We start from the raw sequence: 13716 nt of genomic DNA, 5'->3' as shown, positions 1-13716 counted from the left end.
CATTGACGATTCCAGGAAGAGCGGTTTTGCGAATCATCAAAATTGCGCAATGAGCAGATCATTATCTAACTACATGTTGTATCTCCTGGTTCAATGTCCAAATATGTTAGCGATAGAGCTTAGCGGAACAAGGTATACTGATACTAGAATTCATTTGAGTCGTCTCCTATTCATCAGGAATACTCATAAAGAAGAGAACAACAACTATATTTCCATAGATGAATTGGATGCATTATCGTTTCCCGAAGCTCTAGTGAAAGCATTTTTCTATCAATTGCTTCAAAGTCCGTCTACCATGTTAATGGAAATTATAAAACAAGAGGAAGAAAAGTCAGCCCTACTAGATGGTTGCATGCTTGCTATGTCATTGCAGTCATTGGAGTCATCAGAGTCACTGGATGGTTGGCCAAATGAAAAGAAATGGGAAATGATAAGTGAAGTGTGGGTGGAAATGCTGATGTATGCTGCAGGTCATTGTGGATGGAAGGAGCATGCTGATGCACTTGCCCGAGGTGGGGAGCTACTCACTCATGTCTGTCTTCTCATGGCACATCTCGGTCTAAGTAAGCAATGCCCTCCTGAAGAAAGTGAACAATTGGATGCTCGGTATAGAAGGCTTGGTGATTTTCTCGGGCCTGTCGTCATTGGGAATGAGGTATAGAGGGCTTGGTGATTTTCTCGGGCCTGTCGTCTTTGGGAATGAGGTATAGAGCACTATTGGTTTTTTTTTTTGGATTAGTATTATTATTTTTAATGATTCAATTCGGATGGGACTTTGTCATGTACCTATGATTATATTATGCCTTTGTGGCTCTAGGCAATTCCTCATCATCGGCTAAATAATTGAATAATTAAAAAAGAAATCTGGAAATGTTTGAGGCTGAACTCTTATTTGTTTTATTTTTTTCATTTTTTTTCCTTGAAACAAACATTTTCTTGTTTTTCATTATCCAAAAACTGATGTGGAAATACTCTTACTAACAAAATTATACACACACAGAAGAGCTCAAAGCAAGTTCAAAGACGAACCTCCAAAGTACACCACATTACAGCGGGCTAGCCGTTGATTTGCTCACCGATCGACCGATCAGTGACTTGAAACAATATGTAATCTCAAGTTATTTCCAATAATCGGTTGTAAAAAATTAATAGCAAAAATTATAATAAGATAGGTCTAAAATACCAATATCAGTTACATTATTCAATTTGACAAAATAATGATAAGAACTCATCCATTATAAATTGAGTGACTTTGAATAGTATTTGATTTTTTTTTTTTGAGATTGACATTTTAGTAACTATTTAAATATAAAATTTATTTTATATTAAGAATTTTTTATATACTAAGGCAAAATCTCATGTTCATAATTCTTCGTAGAAAATTTAAGAAATTTCACTAATTAAATTAAGCTTTCATATCAATTTTCTTTTTACTAGAAAAAAATTAAAACAAGAATAATAGTATAAAAAAGTAACTTTTGAGATATTAGTTCTACAATACAACCACGGTTAATAAATCGTGACTAATGAGTTGACTTGATAATCTTAATCGTGACTAATGAGTTGACTTGATAATTTTATTCACACATAATCTAGTTTGAATTAAGTTTTTTTTTTAATTATTTTAAAAATCAGAAATAGAATTACTATTACTATAGTAGAACTCTCTTTTTTTAATTTGATAAAATTCAAATGATTTGATTAGTCAATTTGGTTCATCTAACTAAATTTAAGTGAATTTTTATTGAGTTCACTTGGACATTTTTTTTTATTTTATCTATAAGATATCATTTCAAATTTTTAAAAGTAAAACCTATCATTTTAAAATAATTCCAATTTGATTTTCTAATTTATAAATTAATTCAATTAATCCATTGCTCGAGCATAAATATGGATACCAATGATTCTGTAGGGCCTTTGTCTTTTTACTCCCATGCCCAAAAAGGCCACCTCTCAGAATGTACTTGGTTGCCTTCTCCCACCTGTCCACTCACTCTAGCTCTTAGATATAGCGGCAGGCAACCCAACATGACCACCTATGAACTAACCAGCCTAACCTCTTCATTAAAAAATGTCGAGAATCCCACACGAAATCATTCACGACATTTTGCTTCAACTTCCGGTGAAATCCCTCGTCCGTTTCCGATCTTTATCAAAGCCAATTTGTTCCTTAATCGACGGCCAGGACTTCATCAATCTCCATCTAAACCATTCCATCACTGTCAAATCTAATCACAGTATCATCCTCAAAGAGTGGGATCTTTTCACTGTTGATTTTGATGCTTTATCTGATGCGGTGGAGGTTAAACATCATCCCCTTTATTCCGGTGGTGGAACGGAGGTTATTGGTTCGGTTAATGGGTTGGTGTTTTTGAGACGTTCTGAGACAAATATTGCTGTGTATAATTTGTCTACAAGGGAGTGTAAGAAATGTTATGTTGCGGAAACTGAGATTCCACGGCGGGATTTGACAACTGGGTATGTTTATTATGGGTTTGGTTATGATTCTTATGGTGATGATTACAAAGTGGTGAGAATGGCACAGTTCGTTAGAGAAGATGGCGGCGGTGATGGTGGTGGTGGTTTCGGTTGCGAGTATGAAGTTAAGGTTTATAGTTTAAAGAATGATAAGTGGAAGAAAATTGAGGGCTTGCCGATTCGGCTTAGGTTATTAAGCAAGCCCTTTTTTCATATTTTGAATAGGAGAGGGTATGGTGTTTTTGCAGGTCACGCTTTGCATTGGATTGTCCCGCAAAGGCGTCAACTTGGTATTAGAGATTGTGTTCTTGGTTTTGATATTAGGGATGACAAGTTTTTCGAATTGCCGCAGCCGTATTATGAGAACAAAGGTATGAACTTCCAGGTTGATGTTGGTGTTCTAGAGGGGAATTTGTGTGTGATGTGTAATTATGAGCATGTTTGTGTTGATGTGTGGGTTATGAAAGAATATGGTGTGAAGGAATCTTGGTGTAAGATGTTTTCGGTTCAAGGGATTAAGTGGATTAGTGCTTTTATGTTTTTGAGAACTTTGGTTTATTCGAAAGATGGTGATAAGGTGTTATTGGAAGTGAATGGTGAGAAGCTATTGTGGTATGATTGGAAAAATAAGCATGCTAAGGTTGTAAGGGTTCGTGGTGGCCCGAGCTCGTTTGGTTCTGAGATGTATGTGGAAAGCCTTATTAGGATTAATGATGGTGATCGAATTGGCTGGAAGAAGCAACAAGAGCTAGATGAGGAGGAGGAGAAGAGGAAGACAAATAGGAATAAGAGGTAAAATAGAGTGAATTTGTTGTGATTGATTCTCCTGAAGCCATTTAATTTTACGGATGATAATGAAATGGAACTCCAAGTAATTTTGATAGGTAAAGTTTTCTATCTCTTTTTAAGCTATAGCATGTTACCCGCTTATGCTATTTGTTGATGGGACCTGAATTTTGAATTTGGGTCTCAAGTCAATGAGAAGTTGGTCTAAATTTTCAATTCGGGGGACAAGTCAATGAGAAGTCTTCCTTTTCAATTGGGATGGCAAGTCAAAGTACAAGTCAATCTAACAGCTTATGATAGGTGAAAGATTGATTATTTATATAACGTGTGGTCATTTGCGTATTTTGATTTAGTACCTCATGTCAGTTGTTTCTCTCAGGGATGATTTCCTGTCTGTGGGGTTCAAACTGAAGTTGTAAGACCAGTAGAGAAAAAGGGTACAGGACAATGGCCAAAACGAAACAAGGTAAGCTTTTTGTACGGCACACTTTAACTAATGCTTTGATTCTGTTGTCTGGTTTAAACTTTGTAAAGATCAAGACAGTTTGATTTAAGTTTTCAGGTTTCAGAGGACTAATAGCTGCTTCCATTTTCCCAGATATTCATGCTCCTCTTATTCTATTCTCCCCAGGGCTGATACTAGAGTTATGATACATTCTAGTTTGAAGACAGAGAGTGGAGAGAGAATCCTTCATGCTGAACATACCGTGCCTTCTGTAGAAAGTACTATGCAATGCTAGATTTGTTTTAAGGACATGTTGTGATCAGAATAATCAGATACTTAATGGTCGACAGTGCAAGAAGACTTCTGAAATCATGTATAGTTTTCCCAGACAGAGAAGCTAGTCTGTTTACTTTCAAAGTTGTAGGAAGCTTTTCTGAAATGAATATAATGAGGCAATTAACCCACAAGCCTACAAATATATGGGTTTTTTCTTTTTTCTTTCCTATTGCAGATTTATCTGCTTTTAATGTTCATGAGAAGACCTGGTAGCTTGTTTCTATCAAGTTGACCAAATATCTGGTAGATGTCATTAGAACATCTCGCAGGGTACTTGCTGTGGAAATTTATTGTTCTCATGTTCTAATGACATTGCATATGTACTTTTCCGTGTTATGGGGGAAATCCATTGGAACCATTGGATTTGTGAATTTGAACAAAATAGCACACAGGGGCTCCCTAATTATCCGAAGATTGAATCCACTGGCCTGCTGGTATTGAAGCAACAGTTATATTGCTGTGATGTGGAAATGGATATAGATTTGGCTATGAAAACTTCTGGGAAACTTCTGATTTTGTCATGTTAGCATTCCTTTTTGTCCCATTCATTTTCGCAATTTTTATAGCATTCCTTTTAGCAATTTCACTGTACAATTCTTCTAGCATCATTGCAAGGACTATTCAAGCTTGAACCGGGTCAATTCTCGAGCTCACCAGTTCAAGACCTTTCATGAAATAGCTGCAATATATGCTTTTGGTCAATTGAAAGAGTCCCCCTTGATTCAGTTTTGTCCCATTCATTTATGGGGTTGTGGTCTGGCCATTTTGCTAGGTTCTCTAGTCTCTGTACAGATGGGGTGAATGGAGGAATTTACAGTGGAAGCTTATCAGGAAATACAAGCTATTTTTTTTGCCGTCCAGGCCAGTGCTTGTAATTTCTTCAAGTGCAATCCATTCCTATGAATAGTTTTGTGTCCTTTTCACCATTTTTACATGGTTTCTTTCTTCATATGCTTTGTCGATTCTTCAGACCGACTTCAGCCTTCTTTACAATTTCGGGCATGCCCCGTCTCCTCCCTTGTGCCAAAAGTGAGAAGGCAATTTCCTTGCCTTGCTGCAATGCTTACAAGTTGCTGAAAGCAAAGTGTAAAAAAAGATGCTCCTCAAGTAAAATAATGGGCATATTCTGAGTGGGTTGCTTCCTTCTAGGCACTCATAAAGTGAATTTCCGAGCATCTCGAAATCAGTGGATCGATCAACTTGTAGGTTTTTTTTTTAAAAAAACCACTGCCCAAAATTTGTTTTTGACAAACTAGAAGTTATCAAAAATATATTTAAAAAAATAATATATTTTAAAAATAACATAAAGATATAGGCTGTGGGTGGTGAAATCTATAGAATGTATTATTCTCAAAAACAAAACTTAAATTTGAACGTGACTCATGAATCTATGCTACGTTCTCAAATAGTTTTTAAAATGCACTAGTTTGTAAAAACAAAACAAAAATTGCCAATGCTATTTAAAGAAAAGAAAACACCTCGATCATCTTATCTTTAGTTAAGTTTACCTAGCAGGAATAAGTTTTTGTCTGAGATATGGGAGCTCCCCTGGCACAAAGGAAATTGATTGCCTTCAATGAGAAACATTTGGTCTCACCAATATATAACTCCATGGTTTTTGTCTCTGTTGTTTCTTCTTGTTCTTGATATAAGAGGAGACATGAAGATCAAGACCTAAATTTGGCACTAAGGAAGTAGAGTTGACAGTGGGTCGATCAATCCAAGCTATTGTTTTTTTTTTAAAAAAAAAACTTACAAATAATATTATTTTGATTAAAAAAATAATTTAATATAAAATTAATCTCGAGTTAAACTCTAAATTAATATGTTATTAAATTGACCAATCGGGCTGATTTCATAGCTCTGGTAATATCTTCATCTTTTCTATCATTTATTCTTGTTGACATAGCGTTATTGATTCCTTCCCATGACCAATAAAGTTGAAATAGAATCGTAGTGCTAATTTATGCAAGGAAAAGGACTAAATGTAATAGTAATGAAACATTAGATACCAAAAGATTTTCTTCATTTGACAAAAGTGAATCAATGTGACGAAGCTGCTCTTTACTGTCCAAATAACAGTTAACAATCACTACCCTTATGTTTTCTTTTCAGAAATAACTACCCTTGATTTTTTTCCTGAGACATGACTACCCTTGATGTTTAGGTAATTTATTGTATTAACAAAGACAGATATTTAACTTCCAACAACGTTATCTCTCCTTCACATTTTCTATGACAAAATTCCACAGAACGCGAAGACCTTAGCTAACAGTGACCTTCGAGTTCTCATCAGTCATCATAACCATGTCTGGTCTTCCTCTTGAGATGATAGCGGAGATCCTCTGCAGATTACCAGCAAAGGAACTTCTTTGTTGCAGGTCTGTATCTAAACCATGGTGTGCTTTAATTGATGGTCCAAACTTCGTTAAATTACATTTGAAGCACTCTATGGACACAAGTTCCAATCTTTACATCATCCTTAGAACTACTTCACATGTTCACTACATGGATTTTGAGCAAAATTTAGTCTTAAATGACTGTGTTACTCTGAAAGAGTTGAATCATCCTTTGATGTGTTATAATCATGGGATTAAAGTTTTAGGTTCTGTTAATGGGTTGCTTTGCATTTCTAATGTTGTTGATGATATTGCTGTGTGGAACCCATCAACTAGAAAGCATCGTGTGATGCCCTTTTTGCTTATTGAGCTGAAAAGGTATTTTGGGACCAAGTCTTGTAGTGTTTATGTGTTTGGATTTGGGTATGATAGTGTTAGGGATGATTATAAGCTTGTTAGGATTGCGCAATTTGGAGGTGGGGGGAAGAGGAGTTTTGAGTCTGAGGTTAAGGTATATAGTTTGAGGAAACAATCGTGGAGGAGGATTGGTGATATGCCTTATTGTGTTCACTATCCTGGTGCAAATGGGGTTTTCGCTAATGGTGCTTTACATTGGGTTGTGGGCGAGAATCCTGAATCGAATGTGGCAAATATAGTTGTTGCATTGGATTTAGGAGTTGAGGATTATAGGGAGGTGCTGCAACCTGAGTACAAGGATAAGAATTTTTATATTGATTTGGGGGTTTTGAGAGGATGCCTGTGTTTTCTTGCAAATTTTCTAGGTGAACGTGTTGATGTGTGGATGATGAAAGAGTACGGGGTAAAGGAGTCCTGGACTAAACTGTTTTCAGTTGCACAGTATGAGTTCATTGGGTTTCTTAGATCTCTTAAGCCTTTAGCTTATTCAAAGAGTGGTGATGAAGTTCTCATCGAACACGACAATTTGGACCTTTGCTGGTATGATCTGAAGAGGAAACAAGTAAAGAATAGGATTCATGGTATACCATATTCCTTTGAAGCAGATACTTCTGTTGAAAGCCTTATTTCTGTCAATCCGAATAGGCATCTTGATGGAAGGATACAGGATGAAGATGAGGACTCGAAGGATAGGAATAAGAGGTATGCAGTGCTGAATTTTATGCTTCCATTTTTCATGTCTATCTTTAGCTCACTTGACGTAACTTGTTGTTTTGACTTGGTTTTTGTTATCAGGGATGATTTCTTGTCTGAAGGGTTCAAATTGGTCTTATAATTCACCAGAAGAAACAGCAGAGAAAACATGGAAAAGAGGTAATTTGCTGCATTAAACTACATGAAGCTCACTAGATTCTAAAATGTTTGTCAGTTGCTTAGTTTCATTTGCAGATTATTTGCAAATTGGGATGGGATAGTCTATGTTACGAATTAATGAAATAAGTGGCTATTTCAATCCGTCGGTGATTCTGTCTGTAATATTTAAATGAAAATTTTAAATCAATTGAATTTTTTCAGAAAACCATCAAATAACACCGATGACTTTTCAATCCGTCAGTGATTTTGTCCGTAAAGAATAACAATTAATAGTACAATTAAAAAGTGAACAGTTCTGGAGCTCTCTAGAAAATACTGACGGAAAATTCCGTCGGTGATTCCCTTTGTAATTGATATGATGAATAGTGTTCACAATTCACCAACGAATTTACTGATGAATTTTACCGACGAAAGTAATTCCATTGGTAAAAATGACACTTCATCTTCTTTTTTGCTTTGTTTTAATTTTTTTTCCCATGGTAATTCCCCCGGTATACACTGAGGGAATATTTCCATCGATAAAATCCCTCGAAAATTTACCGATGAAAATATTCCCTCGGTATTACCGTTTGTATTTATCGATTTTCTGGTAGTGAGAGGGATCTTTTCGCTGTTGATTTTGATGCTTTATGATCTGATGCGGTGGAGGTTAAACATCATCCCCTTTATTCTAGTGGTGGAACTGAGGTTATTGGTTCGGTTAATGGGTTGGTGTTTTTGAGACGTTTTGAAACAAATATTGCTGTGTATAATTTGTCTACAAGGGAGCGTAAGAAATGTTATATTGGGGAAACTGAGATTCCACGGTGGGATTTGACAACTGGGTATGTTTATGATGGGTTTGGTTATGATTCTTATGGTGATGATTACAAAGTGGTGAGAATGGCACAGTTCGTTAGAGAAGATGACGGCGGTGATGGTGGTGGTTTTGGTTGCGAGTATGAAGTTAAGGTTTATAGTTTAAAGAATGATTGGAGAAGATGGCGGCGGTGATGGTGGTGGTGGTTTCGGTTGCGAGTATGAAGTTAAGGTTTATAGTTTAAAGAATGATAAGTGGAAGAAAATTGAGGGCTTGCCGATTCGGCTTAGGTTATTAAGCAAGCCCTTTTTTCATATTTTGAATAGGAGAGGGTATGGTGTTTTTGCAGGTCACGCTTTGCATTGGATTGTCCCGCAAAGGCGTCAACTTGGTATTAGAGATTGTGTTCTTGGTTTTGATATTAGGGATGATAAGTTTTTCGAATTGCTGCAGCCGGATTATGAGAACAAGGGTATGAACTTTCAGGTTGATGTTGGGGTTGTAGAGGGGAATTTGTGTGTAATGTGTAATTATGAGCATGTTTGTGTTGATGTGTGGGTTATGAAAGAATATGGTGTGAAGGAATCTTGGTGTAAGATGTTCTCGGTTCAAGGGATTAAGTGGATTAGTGCTTTTATGTTTTTGAGACCTTTGGTTTATTCGAAAGATGGTGGTAAGGTGTTATTGGAAGTGAATGGTGAGAAGCTATTGTGGTATGATTGGAAAAATAAGCATGCTAAGGTTGTAAGGGTTCGTGGTGGACCGAGCTCGTTTGGTTCTGAGATGTATGTGGAAAGCCTTATTAGGATTAATGATGGTGATCGAATTTACTGGAAGAAGCAACAAGAGCTAGATGAGGAGGAGGAGGAGAAGAGGAAGACAGATATGAATAAAAGGTAAAATAGAGTGAATTTGCTGTGATCGATTCTCTTGAAGCCATTTAATTTTATTGATGATAATGAAATGGAACTCCATGTAATAATGTTGAGAGGTAGAGTTGTTTTTATCTCTTTTTAAGCTATAGCAGGTTACCAACTTATGCTATTTGAATTTTGAATTTGGGTCTCAAGTCAATGAGAAGTCGGTCAACATTTTCAATTTGGGGGACAAGTCAATGAGAAGTCTTCTTTTTCAATCGGGAGGACAAGTCAACGTACAAGTCAATCTAACAGCTTATGATAGGTGAAAGATTGATTATTTATATACCTTGTGGTCGTTTGCTTATTTTGATTTAGTACCTCATGTCAGTTGTTTCTCTCAGGGATGATTTCCTGTCTGTGGGGTTCAAACTGAAGTTGTAAGACCACTAGAGAAAAAGGATACAGGACAATGGCCAAAATGGAAGAAGGTAAGCTTTTTTTACGGCACACTTTAACTAATGCTTTGATTCTGTTGTCTGGTTTAAACTTCGTAAAGATCAAGGCAGTTTGATTTAAGTTTTCAGGTTCAGAGGACTAATAGCTGCTTCCATTTTTCCTGATGTTCTTGCTCCTTTTATTCTATTCTCCTCAATTTGATACATACTAGTTTCAGGACAGAGAATGGCGAGAAGAATCCTTCGTGCTGAGCATACCGTGCCTTCTGTAGAAAGTACTATACAATGTTAGATTTGTTTTTAGGACGTGTTGTGATGAGAATAATCAGATGCTTAATGAATGGCTCAACAGCGCAAGAAGACTTTGGAAATCATGTATAGCTTTCCCAGACTGAGAAGCTAGTCTATTTACTTTTCAAAGTTGTAGGAAACTTGTTTTTAGGCTTGTTACTGGTAGTTTTTATTTCAAGAAAAATTTGTTTTCCCCCCCCTAAATGTGGTCTTATAAAAATATAAAAAAATGTATAATAAATAATAATAAAAACTTTTGTGTGTTGCATTCCATTAAGTTTCTCAAAATATATAAAAATTAAATCTTGTTAAAAAAATAAAATAAATGATATGTTTTATTTTTTTCAGGATGTATTTTAGATTTAATAATCAATTCATTAAATCCATGAGAATTTGACTAGTATTCTAATAATCATTAAAATTTTAATTCATGAGAATTAATAGTTAATATTCTGGTATAAATGTTGAATTTATAAGTGAGACTGATAATTAAATATTAGGAGTTGATCAGAAAATTCTCAAAATTATTTTAAATATTTATCAATTTTAATTAAAATTATTTTTAACCATAGTACACGAGTTTGAAATTCTTCCATCTTCCAAAATAGGTGAACTTTGTTAGGGTATCTATATCGATCATTTTATAAGAATTTATTTGGAATACGAGCTCATAATGAATTCGAAAAAATCAAATTTATTAACACAAATAAATCGTCATCTGAAGTAATAGATAGATCACCAATTAGAAACTTATCAAAAAAATTTTAAATTCCATTCAAATCACACAAAGCAACTTATCTCAAATAACTTTTTTAATTATAAATAGTCTCTTATCTTTTGAATTTCTGATAAAATAACTATATTTAATTTTTCTAATGACTCTAAATTAAATAATTAGGTGACAACTCTAACAATCCGTAGGCTAATCACCCACGTGCAATAATGATAATGAAGGAGATATATTGATATAAAGTACAACAAGAGATTGTGTCCAAAAATTGAAGAAAGGTAAGGACTGAAGTCCAGCAATCAAAAGAAAAATACAGAAAATTAAAGCCAGCAACCAAGTCCTCGAGGTTTAGCTTGTGAATAGAGGAATTAATTTATTCTATATACTTACCTTTAACGTGTGCATTAAACCTTTCATAAAGTTGTATATAGCTTGTGACGAGAGTAAATAATTTATTCTATTCCTTCTAAGCAGTATAAAAACGTTCAACATTTTGGTTACTGACAGGAATTTCATTTCCAAGTTCATAACGTTCCACAATCTCCATACATAAGTCACATTCTCTATAATAAATAAAACACAAATTTGTCGCACGAGGATTGGGAAGGCAACTGAAGCTGCTTACACAGGAGCGTAGTTTGCAAGCTCTGAGTGAATGTATGTATATATGCTGTTGTTCATGCATTAAGTTTTTTATTATTGATATTTTAGGAGGATATAAAGGTGATGCTATTTTATTATTGTTTTAATATATATATATATATATATATATATTATGTACGAGTTTGTACCTTAACAACTTTTGAACACTATCAAGATGTATGGCTCCTCCATACATGTATATTGAGGAAGTAGGCCTTTGACCTTGTAAAAAACAGTATTAGAAAACATTGAAATTAGATTTCATAGATATGATATCCTAAATAATCTTATCCCTGTGTAGACATAATATTGAGCACCTGAAATTAAACAAGCACATGTGTACAAATATATGATTTTATTAATATATGAATGGGTACAATCTCTATTTAATATATTTTTTCAAAAGAATATGACAATCCTCTGATTCTTTCCTTGGATTTGATGTATGGTGACTTGATTTATTTGAGTAATCAAGCCAAGATTTGTGCTTTGCAAGAACGCGAATTTGGGTGTGTATTGCGAAGCAAGATTTGATGATTTGATGCTTTGAAGAGTACCTTTGATTCGTCTTCAAAGTGTTGTTGAAGAACTCTTATGGGGCGTTTTGGTTTAATCCAACAGAGCTTCGTTCTTTATAAGCTTCAAGTGTAGATGAAGGAGGCTTGAGAACTCTTTGAGAGAGAGGGCTTCCTTGCTTGAAGAGAGAGAGAGAGAGAGCTTCCTTGCTTGAAGAGTTTGTCTTGAAGAAAATTTATATCTCCCGAAATCCTTTTCTTTTAGGTTGAGGCCCTCTCAGGTCTTTTTTCAATGCCACATGGCATAATTTTATTGGTTGATATTTATTGACATAATCTTGTATTTATGAAAAGATATATGATGGGATCTTGAATTTATGACAAGATATCTTGAATATCTTATCTCAAGTGTCAACTTTTCATTGGCCAAGAAATATATGAAGGCTCATTTATTTTCCATGTCATTTATTTCAATTTTATTTTATCCTTTCTTTTAAAAAATAAAATAACACATGGTGAAATTTGATTGGTAGAAAATTTATGTTTCTACATATGCCCCCTCGAGACAAGTTCACTTACTTTAGAAATAAATGGGCATGTCTCGAAAAATATGGTTGAGAGAGTTTTATATTTTCGACTAGAATTTGATTTGATCGTATTAGATTTTCACAATAAATAAATAAATTTTATTGTGAAATAAAATATGATAATTAAAATTGGAAATTTATGAACCAATCTTGATTGAAATTTATCAAATCAAATGATGGAATATTTATCAAATCAAATGATGGAATATCTCAGTTCAATACCTCATTTGAAACAGTTGCGTATTTGAGGACGAAACAAAATGTATCTTTATACCGAATAGCAACCAACACTTTGACTGGCCTGCAGAATTTTTTTTTATCGGGGAAGTGGTCACTATAACATCTTGTTTTGAAGATTTCATTGTTATGAATCCAATGATGCAATCCGTTTGTGATTCCGAGTAGTGGTTAATGAATCATCACATATTAAAGATGTTGATTCATATTCTCTTTCTTATCTTGATATGCGCGCACTCTTTGATGAAATATTTGCTTCATTCCCGTTTAAATGCTCTTTACTTTATAATTCCTTGTATTCTTAACCAATTGAGAGCAAAGACTAATCAGATGCTTTTCAAGTTAGGAAAGATAATTTGCCTTTTCAACAGCATAGGAAAAATTTGTCTTGGGTAGCATGTCGCATCCTTTGTTTCCTGAATGAACTGCCAAGGAAGGGTAAATGAAGAGTGCAGAACTGAATAGGAATTATCGTTTTTTTTTTTTTTGCTATGACTTGAATAGGAAAATTTTGCAGAACTGAACAGGAAAATTATTGCTCTTGTTTCAGAAGAGGAAAAGCAACTTGCATAGCCGACCTTTCTATCACAAAATACGAGTTTTTTTCTTCTTCTTTTGTAATCAGGCAACGGTCTATAGTGTGGCTATAAAAGGCCACTACATTGTCTTTTTTTTTTTTTTGTCACCAACTTAGCAGTCCTTCTGTTCCTTCATTAACTGTGTAGCATCCACCTGGAAGTTCCAGATCACCGACAGTCTTAGCAGGTATGCATAGCTCTTCAGTGTTTGTTTTACAACTGCAAGTCCTTTTTTTTTTTTATATGTATGTAGGACACAATTCTGAGTTTGTGCAGGTGCAATAAGCTTTAAACTTCTAACCAAAGCTCATGATGATAGTAATTTAAATTCCTCTCTTTTATAAATGC

General features: G+C 34.7%; 4 protein-coding genes and 1 long non-coding RNA gene across 8 annotated transcripts in view; all 5 read left to right on the top strand.

The window, feature by feature from the left end:
- The window catches only part of LOC105139249 (uncharacterized), a 34818-nt gene extending 33981 nt beyond the window's left edge, over positions 1-837 (top strand). Inside the window, exons 4-5 of the mRNA XM_011045624.1 lie at positions 2-381; positions 418-837. Coding sequence (XP_011043926.1) covers positions 2-381; positions 418-661 — 624 coding nt within the window. The 3' untranslated portion in view covers positions 662-837. The remainder of the gene's footprint in view (position 1; positions 382-417) is intronic.
- A 1149-nt stretch (positions 838-1986) lies between these two features.
- Positions 1987-4202, top strand: LOC105139242 (F-box protein CPR30-like). 3 transcript variants are annotated; one of them, XM_011045614.1, is made up of 3 exons: positions 1988-3270; positions 3644-3730; positions 3863-4202. In XM_011045614.1, the coding sequence occupies exons 1-2, from the start codon at positions 2072-2074 to the stop codon at positions 3681-3683; spliced, it is 1239 nt and encodes a 412-aa protein (XP_011043916.1). In that variant the 5' UTR covers positions 1988-2071; the 3' UTR covers positions 3684-3730; positions 3863-4202. The 3 variants fall into 3 exon arrangements, with proteins under 3 accessions (XP_011043918.1, XP_011043916.1, XP_011043917.1); XM_011045615.1 differs by having other exon boundaries at positions 3827-4202; XM_011045616.1 differs by lacking the exons at positions 3644-3730; positions 3863-4202 and adding an exon at positions 3315-3539 and having other exon boundaries at positions 1987-3149.
- A 2037-nt stretch (positions 4203-6239) lies between these two features.
- Positions 6240-7657, top strand: LOC105139243 (F-box protein CPR30-like). The gene is made up of 2 exons (XM_011045617.1): positions 6240-7503; positions 7597-7657. Exons 1-2 carry the CDS (start codon positions 6353-6355, stop codon positions 7634-7636), a joined length of 1191 nt encoding a protein of 396 aa, XP_011043919.1. The 5' UTR covers positions 6240-6352; the 3' UTR covers positions 7637-7657.
- A 629-nt stretch (positions 7658-8286) lies between these two features.
- Positions 8287-9985, top strand: LOC105139244 (F-box protein CPR30-like). 2 transcript variants are annotated; one of them, XM_011045620.1, is made up of 4 exons: positions 8287-8596; positions 8670-9369; positions 9735-9823; positions 9919-9985. In XM_011045620.1, the coding sequence occupies exons 1-3, from the start codon at positions 8557-8559 to the stop codon at positions 9772-9774; spliced, it is 780 nt and encodes a 259-aa protein (XP_011043922.1). In that variant the 5' UTR covers positions 8287-8556; the 3' UTR covers positions 9775-9823; positions 9919-9985. The 2 variants fall into 2 exon arrangements, with proteins under 2 accessions (XP_011043922.1, XP_011043921.1); XM_011045619.1 differs by having other exon boundaries at positions 8287-8599.
- A 1346-nt stretch (positions 9986-11331) lies between these two features.
- LOC105139240 (uncharacterized) lies at positions 11332-12430 on the top strand. The gene is made up of 2 exons (XR_844942.1): positions 11332-11466; positions 11919-12430. It is a non-coding gene; the product is annotated as an uncharacterized LOC105139240 (long non-coding RNA).
- The last annotated feature ends 1286 nt before the right edge of the window (positions 12431-13716 follow it).

Source organism: Populus euphratica, unplaced genomic scaffold, assembly GCF_000495115.2.
Source record: "Populus euphratica unplaced genomic scaffold, PopEup_1.0 scaffold89.1, whole genome shotgun sequence".
NCBI classification, from domain to species: domain Eukaryota; kingdom Viridiplantae; phylum Streptophyta; class Magnoliopsida; order Malpighiales; family Salicaceae; genus Populus; species Populus euphratica.
This window is presented reverse-complemented; position numbering and strand designations above follow the sequence as displayed.